This window comes from Poecile atricapillus, chromosome 2 (genome assembly GCF_030490865.1).
Source record: "Poecile atricapillus isolate bPoeAtr1 chromosome 2, bPoeAtr1.hap1, whole genome shotgun sequence".
Classification (NCBI taxonomy): Eukaryota; Metazoa; Chordata; class Aves; order Passeriformes; family Paridae; genus Poecile; species Poecile atricapillus.
Genome location: NC_081250.1, coordinates 24,018,912 through 24,042,134, shown reverse-complemented (window position 1 = coordinate 24,042,134; position 23,223 = coordinate 24,018,912). Strand labels below are relative to the sequence as shown.

The 23,223-nt window shown below is 39.7% G+C and overlaps 1 protein-coding gene across 1 annotated transcript in view; it reads left to right on the top strand.

The window, feature by feature from the left end:
- CALCR (calcitonin receptor) overlaps window positions 1-21,701 on the top strand; it is an 86,548-nt gene extending 64,847 nt beyond the window's left edge. Inside the window, exons 9-13 of the mRNA XM_058833547.1 lie at window positions 1,271-1,331; window positions 1,434-1,500; window positions 3,900-4,118; window positions 12,569-12,610; window positions 18,383-21,701. Coding sequence (XP_058689530.1) covers window positions 1,271-1,331; window positions 1,434-1,500; window positions 3,900-4,118; window positions 12,569-12,610; window positions 18,383-18,604 — 611 coding nt within the window. The 3' untranslated portion in view covers window positions 18,605-21,701. The remainder of the gene's footprint in view (window positions 1-1,270; window positions 1,332-1,433; window positions 1,501-3,899; window positions 4,119-12,568; window positions 12,611-18,382) is intronic.
- The last annotated feature ends 1,522 nt before the right edge of the window (window positions 21,702-23,223 follow it).

Genomic DNA, 23,223 nt, shown 5'->3' with positions numbered 1-23,223 from the left:
AAGCTCTCTGCACAGGACAGACAAGGCAGCAGATCATGTCCAGCTGTCTGTATGGGCAAGGCTGTACAAACTGGGGTCAGCACAGCAGTGCAGGCTCCCCAGTTCCAGGTTTCTAGCCTGTTGGAGAGGGTTATGACATTTAAGCAAGCTGAAGGGAAATGAAAAGGAGTGGACCAGACTGTTACTCTGAGTGTCAGGCTGGAAACAAGAACCTGAGCTTTCTGCTTTGTTAAGCACGGCATGTTGCCAGGCCCAGTGCAAATTTGCTCCCATCAGCTCCCTGTCAAAGCCTCCTCTGAGATGTCACAAATAAGTCAGGATATGTGGATTTATGGTATTCACAGCTCTTCTCCCTGTTGAGATAAAGCTGCATGGAGTGGGCTTGGCTGCACAGACACTGAGAACCTACAGAAAATATCACAAATTCCCATCCCCCAAAAACCTCCTGGCTCCAAACACTTTCTCATGCCATTGGCTCCAAAAGAGAAACTCTGCACTGTTTCTTATTGCTCCATAATCTGGCATATGCCATGTGCAGTGTGCCTCTCTCTTGCTCAACAGTTATTTACATGATTTTAACAAGTGTCCCTAGTCTCCTGAGGGAAGACTCCTCTGAGAACAGAATGATCCCTACATCCTTCCCACACTGCCTGCTCACACCCTTCCCTGAAAAAGCCTCAGCAGTGCAGGAGCCTGGCAGCAGCTTTGAGACACCCCAGGAGAGCACGGTCTGTGGGTTTTGCATCTCCTTTTGGCCTGCCTTGAATGTTAATCCTTTTTGCATCTCACCATTGAGGTGTTGCCAGGATCTGGGTGTGATGGAATAAGTTCTTTCCTGAAAGATGTGATTTCACATCTATTGGTGATTGAGAGAGATGGGGATAGCTGAGTGGTGATCAGGATCCAAATTTACTGTGGGCTACATATGCTTATATACCATTCTAGGAAGGCTACTAATTTTTTACTACAGTGATTGGGTTAAACATCATACAAATAAACATTAATTTTTGCAACATCTTATCTACTTGCAGATTCAGTCTTCTTCCCTGTCACCAGCCTGCTCCAGTCTCCTTGTAATCTTCAAAGCTCTGTTTGTTCTTACCAAGGCATCCTGATTATCAAATCTCTTATGCTAATCAGGTCGAAACTTCTTTCTGTCTTTACAATACACATCCATATGTTTTGTGAACAAGAGACTATTAATGTGTGACACACATGAAATTCAAGCTAAACAAATACCATGACTGATCTATAACTTTAATCATTTCAGGGTTCCCTTTAGTGCCAGCATCCATTCATGCAGTTGCAAGAGCCAGATACTTCAATGACAAGTGAGTAGCATGTCTGTTTTTGAAGGAACTTAGCATTATTTAACTGTGGAGCAAATTTTATTCAAGTTAATAACAAATGTTTATGCTGTATTTTTCCTCCAGCTGCTGGATGAGTGTTGACACACACTTGCTTTATATTGTTCATGGACCTGTAATGGCAGCTTTATTGGTAAGAATATTGTTTGCTATCAACAGTATAATAATTATTTTAGAAATGCTGCTAACCTGAACAAAATAGAAACTTCTGTACTATAAGTATTTTGGTCAAAACTCAGAGCAAACTAGAGGTTTTCTCTACTCAGTGTTGCAAAGCACAGGCTCAAAACACCTTTTTACAGTGGGACTTGAGACAAATACACTGCATTTATGTGACATCAGTCATTTAACTGTGCCTTAGCTAGGGTGAGCTTGTTGTCCAGCATGGGTTTTGCTGGTCACTGAGTTGGTATTGACCAAAGGTAGGGAGCTAAAAGAGTCCAGGGAGAGAACTGGGCTGGGCTGCCTGAGTAGGACAAGATTCAAAGTGCAGCTTGGTAGTGTGCATACAACATACATCATGCATACATACAACATCTGGTATGCCAGTCCTGCAGTTGGGCAGGGTAAGCCTGACCTTCCTGACAGGTGCAGAAAGGGTTTTATTCAAGCCAAGCCCCAAGCTCATCTCACTGTGTCACGCAAGATGCACTTTCATCTTTTTATCCGCCTCTCACTTGCAAACACCTGCATGGACATAGCTGCAGTAATTGCCTCAGAGATCAAACAACAGCACAGTGAGTACTGGGAACACCTTCAAATAAACAACTCTCCATATAATAGCTGAAAATAAAAAAAAAAATCTTTCTACCCTTTCTGGCGATGTCATAATGATGTCTTTAACATCAACTGTGTGAAATAACCCATCCTTCCCTGCCTTATAGGTAGTCTGTTGGTCCCATAGAATCACATTTATTGTGGGTTTATTGGTTCAGTCATGACTGTATCTGCTATTGTAATGCCAATTACCATCCGAGAAAAGCCACTTAACCTTTACTGTTGTCATTGTGATCCCACTCTGTACATCTTGGCCACAAAGGAAAAAGGAGCAACTATTATGGAAAAAGAGCACTCTTTAGCTGTTTTCAAAAAAAGACATTATAATTTCTATATTTTGTCATGTATATATGTTTATGTCATTTCCAGTCTTATTTTTCTTATGAAGATGTCAATGTCTACAGTATGACCTGCTTGATTTGCTACAAAAAAATCCCATAGTGGCAGACTGGCTCAGAAGAGCTGAGGGTTTTTAACATTGCAAAGTCTTTCTTTGACTTTTTACAGTTAGTTTCAGAAAATCTAAAAGTGGAGGTTAAACAGAGTGAGTGAAGTCAGAACAGGATGTAAATTCAGGTTTAGATTTAATGTTGAATGGGACCTCAGAAGTAATTTATTATTCCTATTTTCTAGTAGAGCACAAATATCAAACAGTTGAAAGGTCTCCCAGTGTAGTTTAGAAGTGCTGAAATATTTTACCAGAGCTTGCTGATTCACTGTTCTGAAAAAAATCCACCCAAATTTCTGGTATATGGATGCAATTTGAGTTCTTGAAATATCTATGGAAATTATACAACTTACATACTTATTTCAAAAAATTAGCAGGAGAAAGAAAGTCTGTTGAAGTTCCAAAGTGCCTGATTTTACTGTAGCAGAGTGGAAAGAGTGATACCCTGGAGAGGAGAGGGTCTGTGATGCCAGGGATGTCCACAGGGTACCCACTGAGCTCATTATCAGCCTGGGTCTGCCCTCCCTCTTCCTGCAGGCTCTCAGCACATCCCGCAAGGAACTCTCTGTGCAGGCAGGGTCAAGGGCAGGTTACTCTGCCATCAGATTTCCAGAAATAACTGAGGAGAGGAGATGCTTAAGGAGATACTTGGTATCACTGATCATGGGGGTCAGGGGCAACATTTCCTGGTGTCTGGTGTTTCTGCCCTGATACAGCACCTGTTCCCTGTGGGCAGGGTACCACAGGGTCCCTGTGGTCTGGTGGAGGCAAGGGGTGGCCCAGGTTTTCCTCAAAGAGCAGCCCCTGCTCACTGACAAGCCTAAGCACTAGTCCATGGAGCATATTCCTTAGGGAAATTGTGTGCTCCCATAGGTCCCGTGTGCCCAGGGACATGCTGGAGTTTGTCTCCCCTTGGCAACTGTCAGATTCAGGACAGAGACATGGTTATTTCTAGGGGACAATTTGTCCACCCCACTTAAACTTCTGACAGAAAAAAAATATTTAGTGTTCCCTGGAAACCCTGAATTTGCCTACATCAGTGTCAAAACATCCAGTGCATCCTAGAACTGACCCCTGCCTGCCTGACACCCTGCATACAGGCTCCAAAGCATTTAGAGTTGCTTTACAGATCTTTCTTGAAAAATATTCAGGATATTTTCCAAGACCTGACTGCCAAGGAGCTGCCCATTATGGGATACAATAAAGCTAGAAAGCTACACTTTACTGCCATTTATGTGCTTTGTATTTTTATTTTGAATGTCTGTCTCATTTGAATGCTTTCACCTACAATAACTTTGTTTTTGCAGGTCAATTTTTTCTTTTTGCTTAATATTGTCCGAGTTTTGGTGACAAAGCTGAGAGACACCCACCGTGCTGAGTCCAACATGTATATGAAAGCTGTCAGAGCCACTTTAATCCTGGTGCCCTTACTAGGAATTCAGTTTGTTATTATTCCCTGGAGACCAGAAAACCGACTTGCTGGAGAAATATATGATTACATCATGCATATACTAATGCATTACCAGGTATGTAGCACCTTCAGCATGGTTGAATTGTTTGATGTTAAGCTAATTTATTCAAAGATGCTGTTGCCAGGGCTTTTGCCCTGAAGCTGAAAATGACTGGGTTCTCAGTTCTTTTCCAACCTTTACACAGTATTGGATTATCTGCATTTACACATGCAGTACCACTGTGTAAAGAATAGAGTCAAAATAGGGGAAACAATGTAGTAAGTCCCCAAAAGTATCAGCTTACATTATTTCTAAACTATGAAGAGAAAACTGAGTTCACAGAGGGCTTTTAGGTACCAGCACAACTTCTGTTGAATTGCTCAAATTGACTGAAACTAGCACAGTGACCTCAATATTAAAATAAGCAGTGTTTGCAAACTGTTGTTCAGAAGTAATGCCAACACACAAAGAAAAACCAGAGACAACTAAGCTTCATTTGGGAGTTAGAATTCCATTATTAGGCAGTTCAAATTATCAGACTGACATTTGGATTTAAAAAATGCTCTGAAAATACGACATTGTTCAGTAAGTCTAGTTCATTTTCTTTTGAAAACAAGCCAAACCAAAATGAATTTAAATTCTGGGTTATCTGGTGGACTGGCTGGAATATATCCAGTCCTATGCTGACTAGGAAAGGCAGTTTTTCAACGCATTTGTGAGTAGTGGTCAAAATGAGTGAATATGGTGACCTACTTCTTGCTTCCATTCATATGGGAGGTAAGTGAAGAAATTATTTTAATGCTTGAATAAGAAAACAGCTTAAAAAAATCAGTAGTGTGTTTTCCTAAAATGAAATTATAAATAAGGCTACCAAAATCTATGCATCCTGTCAGATTATATATCCTGATTATCATCCTTATCCTTTCAAAACTCTGGGTGCTCCTGCTGCTGCATGGATAGAATAACTGAAGTTATAAGTCTGCTTTTGAAGTGTATGACATCTTATATTACAGTTCTGCTTAAAAGGAATGACAACCTTGTTTCTTCTATTGTTGCCTGTATTGTTACTTTTTCACTTACAAGAGCTATAAAGGAATATCTCCAGATTAGTTTTTTGGTGACAAGTTATTTGATTACCATTCTAACAAGTTAGGATAAGACAGAGTGTTACGATAATGACTTTACTCTTAAAATATCCTTTAAATCCTGTTCATTGTTGGAGAACTACAAAACCAATTATAATTGTCTGAATTAAAAATTCTAATTGTGATAATTATGCAATAAAAAGTCACTAAACTGAGGTTAAAATGGAGCTGCACTGATGAAGGGGGTTGGGTGAGGGAGGGATCCAAGGCAGGAAAGCTTCATCCCTGACAGGTTCTTTCTGCTTACACAGAAGAACTCTTGCCACCTCTGCAGTATAATCTCAGCGTGCTTCCTGCTAGAATTTGGCCTTTTGGAAGGTCTGTGCAGTTGTCCTGCTGGCTGCAGCCAACTGCAATCCTCCCTTTTTCACTTAGACTGGATTTTTAATTGTAACCTAAATAATCATTCCAAATCCTTTCCCCAACATTTACTGTATGCATATTTGTATGGAAGATCGACAACAGCTGTATAATCACTCCTCTGGTGCTCATTTTCTTCTAGGGCTGGTTCTGGTAATTAGAGATAGTGTATTAGTTTGTGTAATGGCTGTGTTTCCCCCCTCGCTATTGTGCTGCCATGACCCACAGCACAGCCAGCCTGTGCAGACACCAGCAAGAGCCTCTGGGGTCTTGCAGCTCATGGCATGGCAGTCCTATACAAGCAGGCATCCTGGGAAAAATTACCAACCTTTTTTTATGCAAAATGTTATACATTCTTCATTTCTGCACTGGTTAAATGAGAACTTTTTATGCCTTTTCAAGAACAGAAAGAGAGACAGGTTTTCACAGTACATGACTTCTTTAAGTAAACATGAAGGATTGATGTGTTAGTTATATAAATCAATTACACAGAAATGGTGCAAACCAGCACTGCAGTCTATTGCAGAGGATTGAGGATAAGAAAGAATTTGTTCACAAAAAAACCCATGTAATGCTATTTCTTTTGGAGAATGGTTTTCCCAGTTGAAAAACAGCACACTAGTACTATTATTTTATTTTATTTTATTTTATTTTATTTTATTTTATTTTATTTTATTTTATTTTATTTTATTTTATTTTATTTTATTTTATTTTATTTTATTTTATTTTATTTTATTTTATTTTATTTTATTTATCAACAAGCTAGGTTTCCTCTGCTGAAGTAATTTCTGAACAACAGCAGAAGTCTGCTTTGGATCTGTCCTACTCTTTTTGTGATGATCTCATCAATGCTCACCATTTTAAGCAGAAATGGTTTTTCAAATATGACTCTGAAAAATTCACAAATTCACATATCTACTGCATGTGTCTTTCACACAATAGAACAGATTCTTCTTAACAGATCTGAAGAACAGACATGATAAAATGTCATGATAAATCATAAATAATAATGATAATATCATTATCATGATCATATCATAATTATGATAAATTATAAAGAAATGGAAGGCTGGCTTTTGTGCTGCAAATGGGAATGCATGTACTTCTCCAGACCAGCTAGCCAACTTCCCATTAATCCTCTAAATGTAGAGGTTCATGTCTCTTCTCATCATCACCAATATCAGCTCTTTAGTCTCCAGAATGTTGAAATGAAAAGCACACCAGGCAAGAGGAAGACATTTCAGCTGTTAGGTTGTGGTTTATGCCCAGCTGGCAACTCAGCCCCAAGAGCCACTCACTAACTCCTTACAGTGGCATGGAGGAGAGAACTGGAAGGGCAAAAGTGAAAACAGGGAAAACTCATGGGCTGAGATAAAGATAGTTTAGTAGATAAAGCAAAAGCCACATATGCAAGCAAAATACAGAATTTGTTCTCAGCTTCTCACTGCCAAGCAGCTGTTCACCATCCTCCGGGAAGTAGGGCTCCATCACACATAAAAATTACCTGGGACAAAAAAATGCCAGCGCTCTAAACATCCCCCTTTTTATTCTTCTCACACTTTATATGTTGATCATGATGCCACATGATCTGGGATATTCCTTGGATCAGCTGGGTTCTTCTGTCCTTACTGTCCCCTCCCAACTCCTTGTGCACTCCCAGCCCACTCAAGGTGGTGTGAGATGAAAGGCCTTGACTTTTGGAGGCCCTGCTGAGCTGTACCAACATCTCTGCATTGTCAGCACATTATCCAGCACATATCCACAGCAGAGCCCCATACTAGCTACTGTGAAGAAAATTAACTCTACCCTACACAAAACCAGCACACCTCAATTGTAATGACATGCATGGATTGGGATGCTGTAGATGCATTGACGAACACACAGAGCTATCTTTTTTCACAGAGGTCCTAAATTAGGCACCACAAAGCAAACATTTGCACTCCACAAGAGCCAGTGACTTGCAGATCTACCTTAAAGGATCTGATTTTCAAAGCTTGGTAGATGATGCTGAAAGCACATGAAAGATGCAAACTTCCTCAGGTTGTAAAGCATTATGGTGCTGGATATGCCAGCTCCTTGCACACCTCTGGTCTGAAAACTCATCTGTCAAAAGCCTGAAAACCCCATCATGCTGCCCAGTGGAGACAAAATGGTTTGCCTGGGCAAAGGGAATACCTCCTGTGAAAGAGTGGAGCAGCAGCAGCCCTCGGTCCTGCATGTGGCTGCATTCTGGTCTCCATTCCAAGATAGAGCAAGAGAGATGTGGCTTGTGCCTGATGACCTGGCAGGACCTCCTGCACTTCTGCTGGTGCTGGGGCTGGAACTGAAGCTTCCTTCATCCTTGGAACCACTGAAAATATTTTGAGAAACCCCAGGCTGTAAAGAGACTGAGGTGCTGTGCTTGCATCAGAGGATTGCTACCCCAGCTTCTGATTTCTGACATTGGTCCATAACAAAGGCTTCACACAAAAAAAAGGAAGAGTAAAAAATTAACTGCATGATGCACCAGTTAGTCCCACATTTAGACACTGTCTTCCCAGAGCTCTCAAACCAGCCCAGAGATGAATAAGCCTTCAAGCTCCCTACTCCATTCTATCTCCAGCACCTTCAAGCCAGGTTTTTAGAGGTTGTTACAACAAATGGCACTGTCACTGTGCCAAAGAAGAGAGACATCGATGTCTGTGAGGGAGGGGTGGAGGAACAGCCCCTGAATCAACAGCAATGCACAAGCAGCTAAAGCTACTCCTCTCAGTACCTTGGTGACTGAGGCTCTAAATGTGTAAATCTACCTCTAGTGAGAAATTAAAATGCTATTCAGCATAAGGGCTTTCAGCATAAGGTTTTTATTGGCAAATGAAAAGGGTTTTTTCTGCTGAACAGAGAATAATCACTGTCCTTTTCTGAAATCCCTTGTGTGCCACTCAGCAGCTTCCAAGCAGCCCTCCAGGAGAGCAGCACCCACCCTGCCAGGCAGGAGGATGCAGCTCAGAGGTGCCTGGTCTGGTAAAGGATATTTTGAATCTTTTAGGCCTGGGTTTAGACTGCAAATATATCCACACTGCCTCCAAGTTTTAAATTCAGATTTCTATGCAGCCTTACACAGAACAAAATTAACCCATTTAAAAGTAGCCTGTTATAAATAGTGAGAAATTCCAATGTATTTTAGAAGGTATTCATTCCATCTGTTTCTCAGTTTAAAAGGAAATAAATATCCTGTGTAATGCCAAACCAGTCAGAAATATTTTCTCCTTCTGTTCAAACTTAAGGTTATAGGACTGCTTTGGACAACACAAGCATTTTTTCTTTATTTTCTGGGGGTTTTTTTTCTATTAGAATTGTTAGCAGTTTAAAAACGTTTTACTATTTTAAACCAATTAAGGTTAGATAAGCTGGACATAACAAAGTGGCACTTTTATATGAAAATTTCACGTAAAAAATGACAATAATGAAATCCCCACAGAGAGCAGGAGAAGCAAAGCATGAGTTTTGGCTGATGGGATGTCTCTAGCATTTGCAGCAGGTGGGCTGCTGTCTTCAGCCCTCTCATGACAATCTCCCCACCTTGGTGGCAGCAGAAACTGCACAGACACATCCTCTGCTTTGCTTATTTTTTCCTTGTAACATAAATTCACAATTCAGAACCCAGTCCTTTACCTCAGAGATGCTGTATGAGTGTGCTGTGAATGAAGGTGGTGAGAAATGCACTCGGGTTTTTTCTCAAAGCTTTTTATTCTTTTGCCAAAATGAGAGCAGTGGGACTGGGATGTACTTCTATGAACAACCTCAGCCATGCTTTTTTCCTTTTTTTTTTTTTTTTTGCTGTCCATTCGGCTCCAGAAGTGAGAAGTGAATAGACATGGAACAAAGTCCATATAGATAATCAAAAACTGATTTTTATGTTATGACCACTTGTACATTATCCTCTACCATGAATAATGAATATATAACCCCATAAAAATCTTAACAGAAACACAATTGATTAGGGCAGAAACTAGTGCCCTGGAAATGGTCAGGAACAGCAGGAATGAGTATACCTATATATGCTTTCTTGGTTTAATGGAGACACAGGCGCAAATAAAAAATAAATAAAAAATTTGAGAAACCTATGTCAATTTGCAGTATCTGCAAAAGTATTTTTTGTTTCCTCTTAACCTGAGCAAATTACTCAAATTTCTCTTCAAGACACTCATGTCTTCTAGGAAAGTGAGATACAAATTAAATACATGTCAAGCAAAGAATTTACTTAGACCAGTATAGTCACTTAAACACTGGAAAAAACTCACTAAGTATGTGAAGGTCTGAAAGCTGCTGTCTCTGGACAATCCTTTTGTCATGATTCAGCTGAAAACCACATTCATTTGTTCTTCATGTAGTTTCAGAAGAATTTCAGAAGCCATATAAAGCCCTCATCTTAAAATAAATATATTCTTCATTTCTACTTTCAACACCACAGCCAACGTTATCTTGCTGGGAGCAGACAATATATCAGAGGTTAGTTTAACAACTCCACACAGTGGCAGAGAGATATAATTGACTTAGACATCTCATCTTCAGCAAGAATTGTATCTGGAGCAAAAACCAGTAGCAGTCAGAATTTGGAAGATATGTGTCAAATAGATATGAGGAGTAACCCATGGGCCTTAAATTAAATACCTAACCTAAATGTAGTCTGTCACATGTTTTAATAGATCCACTGTAGAATTATGGTCATCCCAAGCCCTCCTGGCTCCAGACAGACAAAGCTGGTGTCTGCTCCTGGTATCTCCCTAGATTTATGGCTGAAGATAACAATAGCTCTCTGTACTATGGCAAAACTTTATGTATAAAAAGAAGAAATTAGAAAAACAAATAGAAATAGAAAAATAAATAGAAATAATAGGAAGATGGATGGCAGAGTCCAGAGGGGTATGGCAGGTGGAAGAAGAGCAATGGGATATACATGGAACAGACTAGAGAAAATAATTTCCTCAGCCAGAACATGTACAACATGCATCGTCTCAAAATAACAGGAAGCCAAGTGTGCTTTCAGCTCACTCCAAACTAGAAGAGAAACTGAAAAGGATATGAGGCATCATTCCACCTTCCTCTTTAGCTATTCTGTCAGAAGCTGACAGAAGAAAACATTACACTCTTGAACAGCAGAAAAGTGGAGCAATTGCAGAATGTAACAGAAGAATTCTGTCTTTAGCTGAACTGAGGTTCCCACATTGTCCCTAAACACTCTCACTGAAGAGCAAACTTGAAAAAAATTTCTCTGCTTCTTTCTCTGCCCCAGCTTCTTTCTCTCCCCTGCTGTCTTCTGATTTTCCATGCCTCATGTAGGCTGTCCATTGAGCATCCCTGCTCCCAGAGGAGATCGAGGTCCATCTGGTTTGTCATTATGGCTGGCTGCTGTTAGTGAAACCACATCCAGCACAATTTCAGACCCCTGCTGCAAGGGTGCACAGTGCAGAGCAGAGGTTTTGTCCAACTGTGCACATTTCTGAGCGTGCACAGCACAAACAGCATTGGTACAGGCTGCAAGGAATTGGTGCATTTTCTACCCTAAAAAAAATTTGGATTTAGGAGTGTCTGGTATGGCAAAGCCCTGCTTTAGAGTTGTAAGGTTTTGTTTGAATTTGTGGAGCTTCTCAGCCCTAAACTAATGGACAAGCTACTGTGTATTGCTTACTGCATGCTGGGATTTGAGTTTTTTGAGAATACTCACTGCTTTGCCAAAATATGAAAAGAAACTTTTTTCCTCACTACGTCTACCCTTCATCCTCCTCCTACATGCTGTTTCATGTTGATATTTGAATTTATGTCAAATTAAAAATACTTCATCAGAGACAATCTATTAGAGAAAAATAATTGTCAATATTGATGTGGTCAGCAGTTGTTCAAACCAGCCTGTGTATCTCTATATAAGCATTTGGTTAAAAACTTATTACTTATCCTGTTTGTGGTGCAAAATATAAATCTGAGAGTCCAAGACATTTTGCAAAGCATTACCTACAATTCAACTGGTAATGATTCAAATGAAGGTTTTATAGAAAATCTACAGCTGTAAAGCTCTTCAAAGCAGCCCTTGGGAACATAAGCTGCATTGTAGTTTCCCCCTCAATTTCAGAAACTGCCATACATTCAGTTTATAATAACTGCTTTAAGTAATTTAAAATGAAGGCATTTGGCTCCCAGTGATGTTTTGTAATGCTATTTTAATACAAGCGAGTGCAGTCAGGACATGGACCAGTGTAACTATATAATCCTGAATGGCAGGCTCTCTGTGCGAGAATTTTCTCTCTTATTAATTTCATACTTTCCCATCTCATATTCCTGCCTTGTCCCTGTTTAATCTCATAGCAGTAGTAAAATGCTATCTGAGCAACTGTGGTGAGGAAGAAATTAACTTAAAGCGATTTACAATCAAGCTATGATGAGCAGTGTCTCTATTTTTTCTGCCTCCCCCCCTTCTAACTCATGTGTTGTGCTGGGTTTTTTTTCTTTTTTCTGGCCATTTACACCTCTTCTTATATCCTCTCCATCCATTGTGATGCCCAGCATACCATTTCACTTATCCTGATATACAGTTCAATTTAAAGCCTTTTTGGGAGAGCTGGATTCTCTGTGTCTGGCATTTTTGACTGGATAGCTACACTCTGATGAATGAGAGGCAACACATAGAACAAAATTCCTCTACCATCTCTTCAGCAAAATCAGTGGCTGTGTGGTTCTCCTTTGTAAGAAAAATATATAGCTACCTTTCACTTCCCTTCTCTACATCTCTTATATATAAATAACATCATAGCCATAGCAGATGACCTATAAAATCTAGTAATATAGGAGGGGAAAATGGTAAAACATTATGAAAAGACAAAAAATCCATTTAATAGCATACCTGTGAAAGATGGGGAGTGTCTGTGATGCAGAGAAAGTGGATTCATGTTTTCATCTTGTATCCATCAAGTCCAAATTTCCAAAATATGATGAAGTCTATATATTCTATAGATCTCAAAAACTCTTTTCTTTTCCTTCTCTTAGGGCTTACTTGTGGCTACCATATTCTGCTTCTTCAACGGTGAGGTAAGTACGTGAAATGCAGAAAATGAGCAGAACTTGTAAAATAGTCATCCTGCTGTTCATTAATGCAGATGTGAAGCATGTTGCACTGCAAACTTTGAAGCCACACCAAGTTGCTTTTACTCTCTACACACAAGCAATGGTGTGCACTTCTGACAGCTCTGTGCAGTGTGTCTGGAATATTTCTGAGCAGATTGATCAGGTGTGTTACCATTACAAAGCAGATGGCACCTAATGAGGTATAGGCATGACACTCTTGCCCTACTTTCTGCACATTTGAGATGGAGGTCTAAGTAAAGGAGAAAAATGTTTTTCTCCCCTTCCTGCCCCAGAACAGCAGGAAGACCACAACACTCAATAAGAAGCAGAGAAGACATTCAGGAATCTGTCTAAAGAATGCAGTGGGGAGCTCAGAGCCATGGCAAATCCATTCCTGGTAGCACTGCCAGAGGTGGAGGAGTGCAATTACTTGTGCTCCTTTGAGGATTAGCACTGGCCTTTCTACAGTCAATGTTTCTTGTGTAGTAACTGAGAAAGAAAAACTCTTGAGGAAAAGATCTCTCCCATTCTCTTACAGCTGGATCATATATATGTATACAATATGTTATACATATATACACCTACATTGGGTTTTAGATCCATTTTACTGCTTTTTTTTTTTTTTACGAAAAATAGCAGGTTAAAATATGTCAAGAATTCCTGCAGCAAGCCATTTTCCAAAGATGGTTGGCAGAAAAAAGCTTTTTCAACACATTAAGAGCATTCAACTGTAGAGAAATAAAATACCGTATATTTTAGCAAAGCTAGGAAGTCCATTAAAAAGTTCATTTTCAATCCAGAGCAGATGAATTAGATAGTGAACAAACTTTGTGATGCTATGGCTCAGTCAGTCAACCTAGAGAGATATTTGTGCTCCTGTTTATCCTTGTATATTATTAGAAACCAGCAATTCAAAGGAATGATGTGACCACACTGATGTTTTGATAGAGACTGGAAGCAAGTTATCTTATTGATAAGGTGTTACTGGCTGATCTGATAACATTCAGGATAGCAGAGAGTATTAAATTCTGCCACCTCTTGTTGACATCTCTGTATATTTGCCTCTGGCTGGCTGGCTCCCCGTGTAAATGTACAGAGAAACAAGAAGAATAACAGAAACAGAAGAATAAAAATGATGAGGCCTCAGCTGCAGTTCTGTAGCATGGCTCCTGAGGAGGCATGAAAGAGAATGGCAAAATGTGAGCAGCTAATCACATCAGAACCAAACATGAAATGAGAGCTGTAAAGATCATGCTACAGAAGTTCACAGTTTCATGCATCCAGATAAACAAAGTTGAAGACATGTGCAACTCTTTTCCTAACACATTTCTGACCCCAATATCTGCAGGCTACTATCACCTTTCTGCTTCTGCCTTACTGTTATCACTCTGACACAGCTGAATATCCATGCCCTAGAAACAAAGAAAAACTTCTGATACTCCCTAGTATGGAGGACCTAATGTGAAGAAAGCAGAGACCAGTCAGGCAGTTTTTGAAGCATCCTCTGTCTATAAGAGTGTCTGCATCACTGTGTACAAGCAGAACTCCAGTGTCTCCTCACTGGCCTCTAAACAAAGTGTTACCCCAAAATCCTGGTCTTGAGCATTGCCCTCTTCCCTCACCCAGTGTCACCTCCATTTTTTTCAGATTAGATTTTGCAAAAATTCCCTTAACAAAATTCCTTAATTTTTTATAGTGTTGATTCTCTCTCTAATGAGAACACCTGGATTTGTCTAGACTAAATGTTGTAGCAATATTAAAAATAAGGAAAGGCCACAATAAAATGCACTGAAAACATAAAGTATCTTAAAGTATATTAGTTTCTTAGTTTCATCAACTAGCTCTACTTCCAAAGTAGTTTTGGCAGTGCTACAATGTCAGAAGAGTATGTCCACCTTTGCAACCACAGGAATACGATTGTCAAGGTATGCACCAAGGAATACATTTGAAGCATCTGGTTGCCAATATGCATGATTGATGACTCCTGGTGGAGCAGCTGATCAGAAACATGGATCGATGTCAGGCACTAAAAACGAATGACTGTGAGGATGCAGGTTTCTCAGACATGTTGAGAGTGATTTTGTTGCTGCTTGGGTACTTTTCACCTTTACACCCATTTTCAAAATCATTGCATCTGCTTCAGATTTGCAGACTGTCAGTGTCAGGAGTGCTGAAAAACCCTCCCATTATTTTCTTCTAGGAAATTTTATTTAGGGAAGCTTTTTTCAAAATTTCCCATTAAGGTGAGCAGTGTCAAAGATGACACCTCTCTAATACAGACTCAAGGCGGTTTTTTGCTATTTGCAATAGCACATTATCCATAAATACCCAGAAAAGTTTATGCACTAGAGTAGCTGAGCTGAGCTGAGCTGGGCTGGGCTGGGCTGGGCCAGGAGAGGATTGTGACCCCTTCCTCCCATTTGTTTCTGCAGTTACACAAGCTGTAGATATATAAGGCACACAATGTATAGAAAAACAGCGAGAGACTAATGCCAAGCTGGTAGTAGGGCATTCCAAAGGGAACACTAATCTGACTTTGACCAAGTCCTGGTGTATGCAGAAGTACATAGACCAAAGACACAGTCTGGTCTTCAGTCACGATATAAGATTGTTTCCAAGCTGCTGCATACATCTGCTGCCATAGAGGCTAAAATTATTTCTCATGAGAAAATTCAGTGTGGGGCAAGGAGATTAATTTTAGTACTGCAGAAGCTTGGCTAATCTGGGATTTACTTTTTCCTACTGGAACATTTAACTTCAAGACTGAAATACATGAAGCTTAGCCAGGACAAACAATGCTAAACTCAGAACCACTTTACTGTTTTATAGTACATTCATCATTACTGCCTCACTAACCTCACTTAAGTACCATGAGGCCATCTATAGAAAGAAATCTGAAAATAATAATTAAAAACTCTACCAAGGTCTGCATTCACCTGGAAAAACACATAAACAATGTTGGTTTTTTTTTTTTACTTTTGAAATTAAAAATCTTCTTGTATGTTTTCGTATAAAATCTTGGTGTCCAGCTGCACTGTGGTTTCTCTGTCCAACAGCAACAGTTTTGTACAGATGACACAAAGTCTCTGCAATAATCTGCTCACCAGACCACATTTTCAAGCCTGGGATTGCTTCTAGACTGCAAGGCTGGACAATAGAATGGGAAGTCTATTTGGTGAAAAAAAAGTGAATTATCTTGTGTGCCAATGAGGTGTGAATGCCTAATAGAGAACAGAAAAATCTTTAAAGTCTTGAAGACCAGAGTAAATAAACTGGGGCTCCTCATTACTTAAGTCTTTGCTTTCTTTTATCTGCCATCACACTGGAAAGCATGGCAGGCATCACCCTGTGCCTCCCAGTGCCTCTTCAGTCATTAATATGTTGTGGCTGTGCATGTGATTTTCAATAATGCTGCTTACATATTTAAAATCCATTCCATGGTTTTAGTTGGCACTGAGTTATGATCATCTGAGATTCTTGGAATCATGGCAGAAAGCTAGATTAGCAAGTTTTACTCAAATGCAGCAACTTGTACAATCCATTTGTGGCCAGATTCTTGAACAAGTCCAGCAGAGAACAGAGAAAAAAAGATGCGGTGACCTTGTGCTCTCACTGCTCTGTGGAGCCTTTTAGACCTGTGTAATGGCACTGAAATGGAAGGGATGTGTCAGTCGTCTACCCACCATACACACAATGTAAGCGCCACCCTCTTGGAAGAAGAAAATTATAAGCTCCTTATGACAGGCTCTGTAAGACTCAGGGACATTGTTCTTCCCTCTCCACTCAACCACACTATCATCTCCAGACCTATGGCTGCCTGGTGGATTGTCAGACTCCAGTTCAGCTGAGAGCAGCTGGGGAGCTTATCAAGAGCTTCTCACCTGCACAGCAGCTCTTCTCCCGTGCAAGAGCGATCGAAGCCTCAAGGTCTGTGAAGGGGACAGGGGAAGGAGAGGGCTAGGAGAGGAACAGAAAGATTCTCAGAGCAGGCTCTTGCTGCTTTCACTAAAGATGCTGACATGAATCTGAAAAGGTGAAGCACTGTGAAATGCAAGCATGGTCAGCTTGGGGCAGAGGTGAAGGCCAGAAGTGCCCGTGGTGCAGAGGGGGTGAGATGGCTGCAGGCAGGCAGAGCCCTGTGCACAGACAAAGCTTCTGCCTTATCCCTGTTGTGTCTGCCCTAGATGCCACTATCCCAGAGAGATATGGGGAAAGTCACTGTCCTAGTACTTCTGAAGATTTCTTCTTCCGGTCCCTCCCCATATCTTCTGCGGTGACAAAGCTCAAATATTCATATTGTAACATAAAAAGACAATTTTAAAGTGACTAAAATCTTTATCAAGTTTAACTCATATAATATTTCTGTATCAAGTGCTGCCACTGCATTGCTCTTTAACACAGTAATTCTTTCTCAGGAATAAATTTGGGTGATAGTGTGATAAAACATCCCCACATGCAGCTACTTCACTTTAATTCTCAGTATTGGCATAGTAAACCTTGCTCACAGCCCAAGTGATTAAAGTTCCATTGTGACCATATGCCTTTGCTATGTTCAATAGCTAATCAACCTCCACACAGCCATTTGTTTGGTTTTCTTTTTTTTATATGTTAGGAGATGGTGAATAGCAATATATTCTCCAAATGACAAACAGTGCCAACCTCAGCAGGAGCACAGAAACTTGTAGACACCTGTCATCACAGTGCCTCACTTGCACCTGCCTTCCTCTGGAGGAGAGGGTCATTTACATTATTGTGCCAAACTGCTGCTATTCTCACTTCGTGCTGTTCAAAACCACTGATTTAAACAAAAAGAGACAGGATTTGCCCATTTTCTGCTCATGTCACAACACTATCAAGAGTTGCCATGCATGGACATGCAGCTGGAGAAGTTCTTATTCCCTGGCAGGACTCAAGAGTTTAAACCATTTCCTAGTACCATGTATAACACCACTATTAATGTAAATGTTGAATAAAATATCTTATTCTTAGCAGATAACTGTTCAAAGGTTGAAATCTTCTGCCATGCAGAGGGCTATAACCATTCTATATTTTGTGAGCACAGAACCTGTTCTTAAATTACCAGAACAAAATCCCTTTTAGCTGTTCTGATCCTCTAATTCTTTCTACAAAATTAGTCCTGGCAAGTTCATGAAGTGTACTTATACTTTGTCATTCATAGCAAAGGCTCTTTACTCAAGGCTGAGCATCTTCAAGTATCAAAATGCATTAGGGATTTCAGGAGCAAAAATCCAGGTGAAGTTCCAGCTTTTCTTTTCTTTTCTTTTCTTTTCTTTTCTTTTCTTTTCTTTTCTTTTCTTTTCTTTTCTTTTCTTTTCTTTTCTTTTCTTTTCTTTTCTTTTCTTTTCTTTTCTTTTCTTTTCTTTTCTTTTCTTTTCTTTTCTTTTCTTTCCTTTCCTTTCCTTTCCTTTCCTTTCCTTTCCTTTCCTTTCCTTTCCTTTCCTTTCCTTTCCTTTCCTTTCCTTTCCTTTCCTTTCCTTTCCTTTCCTTTCCTTTCCTTTCCTTTCCTTTCCTTTCCTTTCCTTTCCTTTCCTTTCCTTTCCTTTCCTTTCCTTTCCTTTCCTTTCCTTTCCTTTCCTTTCCTTTCCTTTCCTTTCCTTTCCTTTCCTTTCCTTTCCTTTCCTTTCCTTTCCTTTCCTTTCCTTTCCTTTCCTTTCCTTTCCTTTCCTTTCCCAGGGGTTTATACTCTGCCTCACCCTCCCTGTGTCTCTCTCACAGGTACAGGGAGCTCTGAAGAGGCAATGGACACAGTACAAAACCCAGTGGGGCCAAAGGCGCCGCGAGCACTGCTCCACACGATCTACCTCCTACACTGCCACGTCAATCACAGAGGTCCCTGTTTACCTCTACCACCACGACGCCAACAATGAACAGTTAAATGGAAGATACGTGGAGGACTCTGAACTCGTTGCATTAAAATCTGGAGACACATCTGCCTAGCTCAGCAGCAGCCACTGCAAACACATCGTTTCATGTTCTGCTCGTGAAAAAACTGGGGAGAAGGGTGGGAGTGTGGAAATCCAAGATGCTGTGTCAGAGTGCAGGCCCAGGAAGAAGGACACATCCTATTCAAACCACATCAACCTCTGACAGCAATGACGTAGAGGAAGTGTGATGCAGACCTGGAATAGCATTTCTCCCTGTGCACTGCAGCAGGGAGTGTACATGGACCTGCCCACCAGGCTGTGTAAATCTCCACATCTCCTGATACCAGCTATATGAAGTGACCATCTGACATTTGTAACAACCCCAGGTAGCTGATAGCAAATAGGAAAGAAAGAACCAGTATGTGGCAATTGGAAACTTTCAGCACTTTTTGCTTTTGGTACTTTTCCTTAATGCTACATTTTAAAACATCAACTCTCACAATGTGAAACTGATTTGGAGTCCTTTATTTTTCCCTTTTAATGAGCTTAAAAGACTGCTTAAAAGATTTCGCACCTTGCAAGACAAATCAAACATATGAAGAGAAGAAAGTCATTCCAAAGTATTGAAATCTTGATGCTTTCCAAAGAATGCCACAAAATATTACCATCACCAAAGGAATCCCCAAATTATTGTCATCCCATTAGCAGAGGCATAAAGTAAATTAAGGTGAAATAGTCATTGCATACCAAGATCTCAAACACCCTCAGAGAAACAGATCAATTATTCAGACTTAATGACAGAAGTCCTGAAGGTCTCTCAAAATAGATTTCGTTTAACAATACTGGTAGTTCAAGAATATTTATAGGAAAAATTGTCACCCGATTACACTGCCCAGAAACTAATCATTAAGACACAAATATCTCACTCTGAATAAATTGTGACATTTGTTTGGGAACTATGGTTTCATTTCATAGACATTCTGAGTTGAGTGCTAGATGAATGCTTATAAATTTGTTATAAATGTGTTATAAACTTGTGATCAAGTAAATGTTCCCATGAAAGAAATCAGAAACCAATATCTTAGCACAGGAAGCATCTATTTTTAGAATCTGGTTGCTCTCCTGTGCTCCTAATCATTAAATATTCTTGACAAAAACCTTGATAATCTATTTCCGCTTCTATTGAAATTAGCAGACAAATCTCGGTTAACTTGGATGAGCAATGAACAACTCTCTTCAGTGTTCAGGAATGAGTTATGCAATACAGTTCAGTGTAGACTTCAAAAACATGAAGCCATTTCTTCCACAGTGTTTTGAAACCATTTTTAAATATCATATCCAGCCAGGCTGATTTCCCTTCTCTGACACCATCAGACATGAAACTTTACCCTCAACTTGTGGATTTTAAATGGAAGAAAAATGTACACATCCAGCTACGCGAGTCACCATCTCACTGGAAAAGTCCCTTCCAGGAACAAGTTCATGAGGAAGAGCTGTAAAGCCAGCACTACGAGAAGGGGCCAGATTCGCCCTATCCATACATGAGGCAATGCCTTGCAGTGAAGGGGGCTGCTCTGTTTTCACCACCAGCACACGCACCAGCTGTGCACCACGACACATTGTCCCCAGGGTGAGGAGAAAGCTGCTGGCTCTGCCACTGTAGAACAAAAGAGGAGCTGGGGAACAAGAAGGAATTGTCTGCTGGCGGTGCAGATCATCACATGGTCAATCCAGCGGAACACTTACAAGAAAATACCATTGTGTGTGTTTGTTCAAGCCACATACCTATTTTTCAGACTTCAAGGAATACAAAGACAGTTATTTTTTCAAACAACAGTATTTCTCATGTTGCTATTTCTACTTTCACCAGTGAACAATAGGAAATGGAGGAGTCAGTTGTTAAAGACGATAAAGTGGCTCTGTTATGAACCTGTATCGTTCTGAATAGCTTTGGGGCACACTGCACTTCCCAGGAGGGCTGCAGAAGGCATTCCTGCTTTCTAAAGACACAAGTGAGATGATTGTAAAAGAAATGTGCATAATATAGAGAGTATAATAACAAACATGTTGGTTTTAATAATGTACGTGTTTACAACATGTAAGTGCAAGTTGTTTCAAGGTCAGTTACGTTCATGTGGATGTACAAAATGGAAATGCTTTACCATTATATTGATTGTTTTCTTCACTCATATTTTCTTGCTCTGTTTAGTAGAGTGCTCTGAAAAGTCAGATTAAGGGTCTGAGGTTTAAGGTATTGTTTGCAGCTTTGGTGTGCTTGTGTCAGTCCTTACGGAAGCTTTGGTTTCAGTCAAGGGATGATGATTTCCAGCCACTAAGAGATTGGTATAATGTACACACCATACACACTGAGTTTAGGGCTGCCATCACACTTGGGTTTTATAGGAAAGGCTGAGTTTTGAAGGTATTTACTGACTAATTTCTAATCAAAATATTTTCCAATGGGAAATGATATTTTTCTTCATCTAAAGATGGTTTGAAATGCCATCATTGCATACATAAGGTACATTTTATTCTCTGCTTTATAAATAGTCCCATACACTAGTGACAGTGATATAGAGAATGCTGATACAACCTCAATAATTCCAATTATGACAGTAGGGTGGTTTGACTTTAATAGATGTCACAGAAACAGCAGAAACAATAATTAATGTGTCAGCATATCAAAAAGTACAGAAGGAGCTGAATTGAACTGGTGTATTCAAGGTGTACTCTAAGAGGAAAACAACCTCACATTCTTCACTTCTATAGAATCTGTTTCCTCTCAAACACCACACCAAACACATGAAAACCCAGTTTAGTGAGTTTTTGCTCTGGCAGAAGGTTTTGTGTGGTTGCTCTGAGCAACCAAATCTATCAGAAAGATAGATTTAGATGGATGCTGGTTGTTATTCTTTATGAGGTACAGAAACACAGCACAAATTAAAATATTTGTTGTGGCATGGGATGTTGAAAGTAAGCCTTGATTTTTATTTACTTAATAAATATATTTTATCTGAAATAAAACAGCAACAAAAGTAGAACTGACAATTTTCTCTGTGTTAAAATTGTTAGCAATAATGGTCCCTTAATTAAAACACTACAGACTGCTCATGTAACAAAATAACTCTGCTTTGGGATAAGAACAATCCTGCAAATGTGGTGAATTTCTGTTCTCTTCTCCCATTCTTTGCCAGCCTCAATAAACAAAATTTTGGCAGACTTACAAAGATGGAAATCTGAAGCACTGAAAATGTAAAGGTACCTACATTTCCACTGATAGGAATTTTTAAAGTTTGGTGTGTCTTTGTGAAGCTAAATACTGCTCAAAAATTTGAGGATTTGTAACCTAAAAGTCATTTGCACTGAAACAGTAATTGATCCCAAGCCAACGAGAATATGTAGTGTGAACATGCCCTCTCTGCCCTCTACACAACTTTTTATGTACTTCCAGATGGATCCCAAATATGTATTTAAGAACCCCTTGACTAAGTATTCAGAGCATAATAGAAAAGATAAAGTAAATCTCAGCATCACAAATACAGACTGCCCTCATCCTAACAAAGGGTATCTGCTTTAACCAGTGAAATCAAGTGCAGAGAAGGCTCCCATTGCTGAGCATGTTGTACTGCTGCAGGAAAAGGAAGCATTGGGGTAAAATGACTAACCAGGTTGTGGTATTGTGAGTCTCAGGAAACACAAATCTGCACAGTCAGCACTGGGGATCACTTAGGCCTGGCTCACCCACCTTTGCATAGGGACCATTTAGAAGACCTGATGAATCCCTGTCAAAACTTATTTTCCATTATTTCATAGCAGCAAAGATGGACACTGTGCTCTGCTGGGGCAGAGGAAGGTATTTAACTCTCTTTATATTCCCTTTAAGATTTTCTTAATAATCAAATTTCAGAATCTCACAAGCCTATCTTTAAAAGAAACAATTATCTTCAGCCCATTTTTAAAGTACATTAGCATTGATTTTAAGACACTGGTGCTTTTTTTTTTCCCTGCAAGCAAAAGCAGCTTTGAGAAGTGACCACACTACATGAGGATCCTTTGTGTAATGTGCAATGCATGCCCACGTGTGAGTACATGCAACCCCCCTATGCCCAAGTGCTGGTGATGTTGGTTTGCATAATATGGTCAAAGGGATCCAGCTCCTTCCCCCACCTGCGTTGCATTTCTCTCCCCTTCAACATCACTATTATAAGATGTGTTTATTTCCCAATCGTGTTTCCTAGGTATTTTCAAGAGAAACATTTTTCCTTTACAGTTGCAACTTATGTGGACTTGCTCTTGGTCCAGGATATACTCACCAAAATCAGACTGGAAAATGTGCATTTTGGTCCAAACCAGATTATAGAATTCAAGTGCTTGGCCCACACTGTTTGTTTTTTTTTTAAACTACCCACTGGAATTATGGAAAAGGTAGGTGCAGATTTAAAACTAAGTAAAGGATAAAAGTCTGAGCACACAAACCAAGTATCTTTAGAAGCAGAGTAACATTATCTTTTTTTACTTTTGACAGACTACAATCCTGTAATTTAAAAACATTTTAAAAAATAGAAAAAATCTAAACAGATCTTGAGAAGTTGAAAGTTATGCAAAAGACACCAATAAACCAACCATCTGGAAAGCCTAGATAGCATGTATACATATGAGTATATGTACAGTAAATTATTATAAGACTATTCA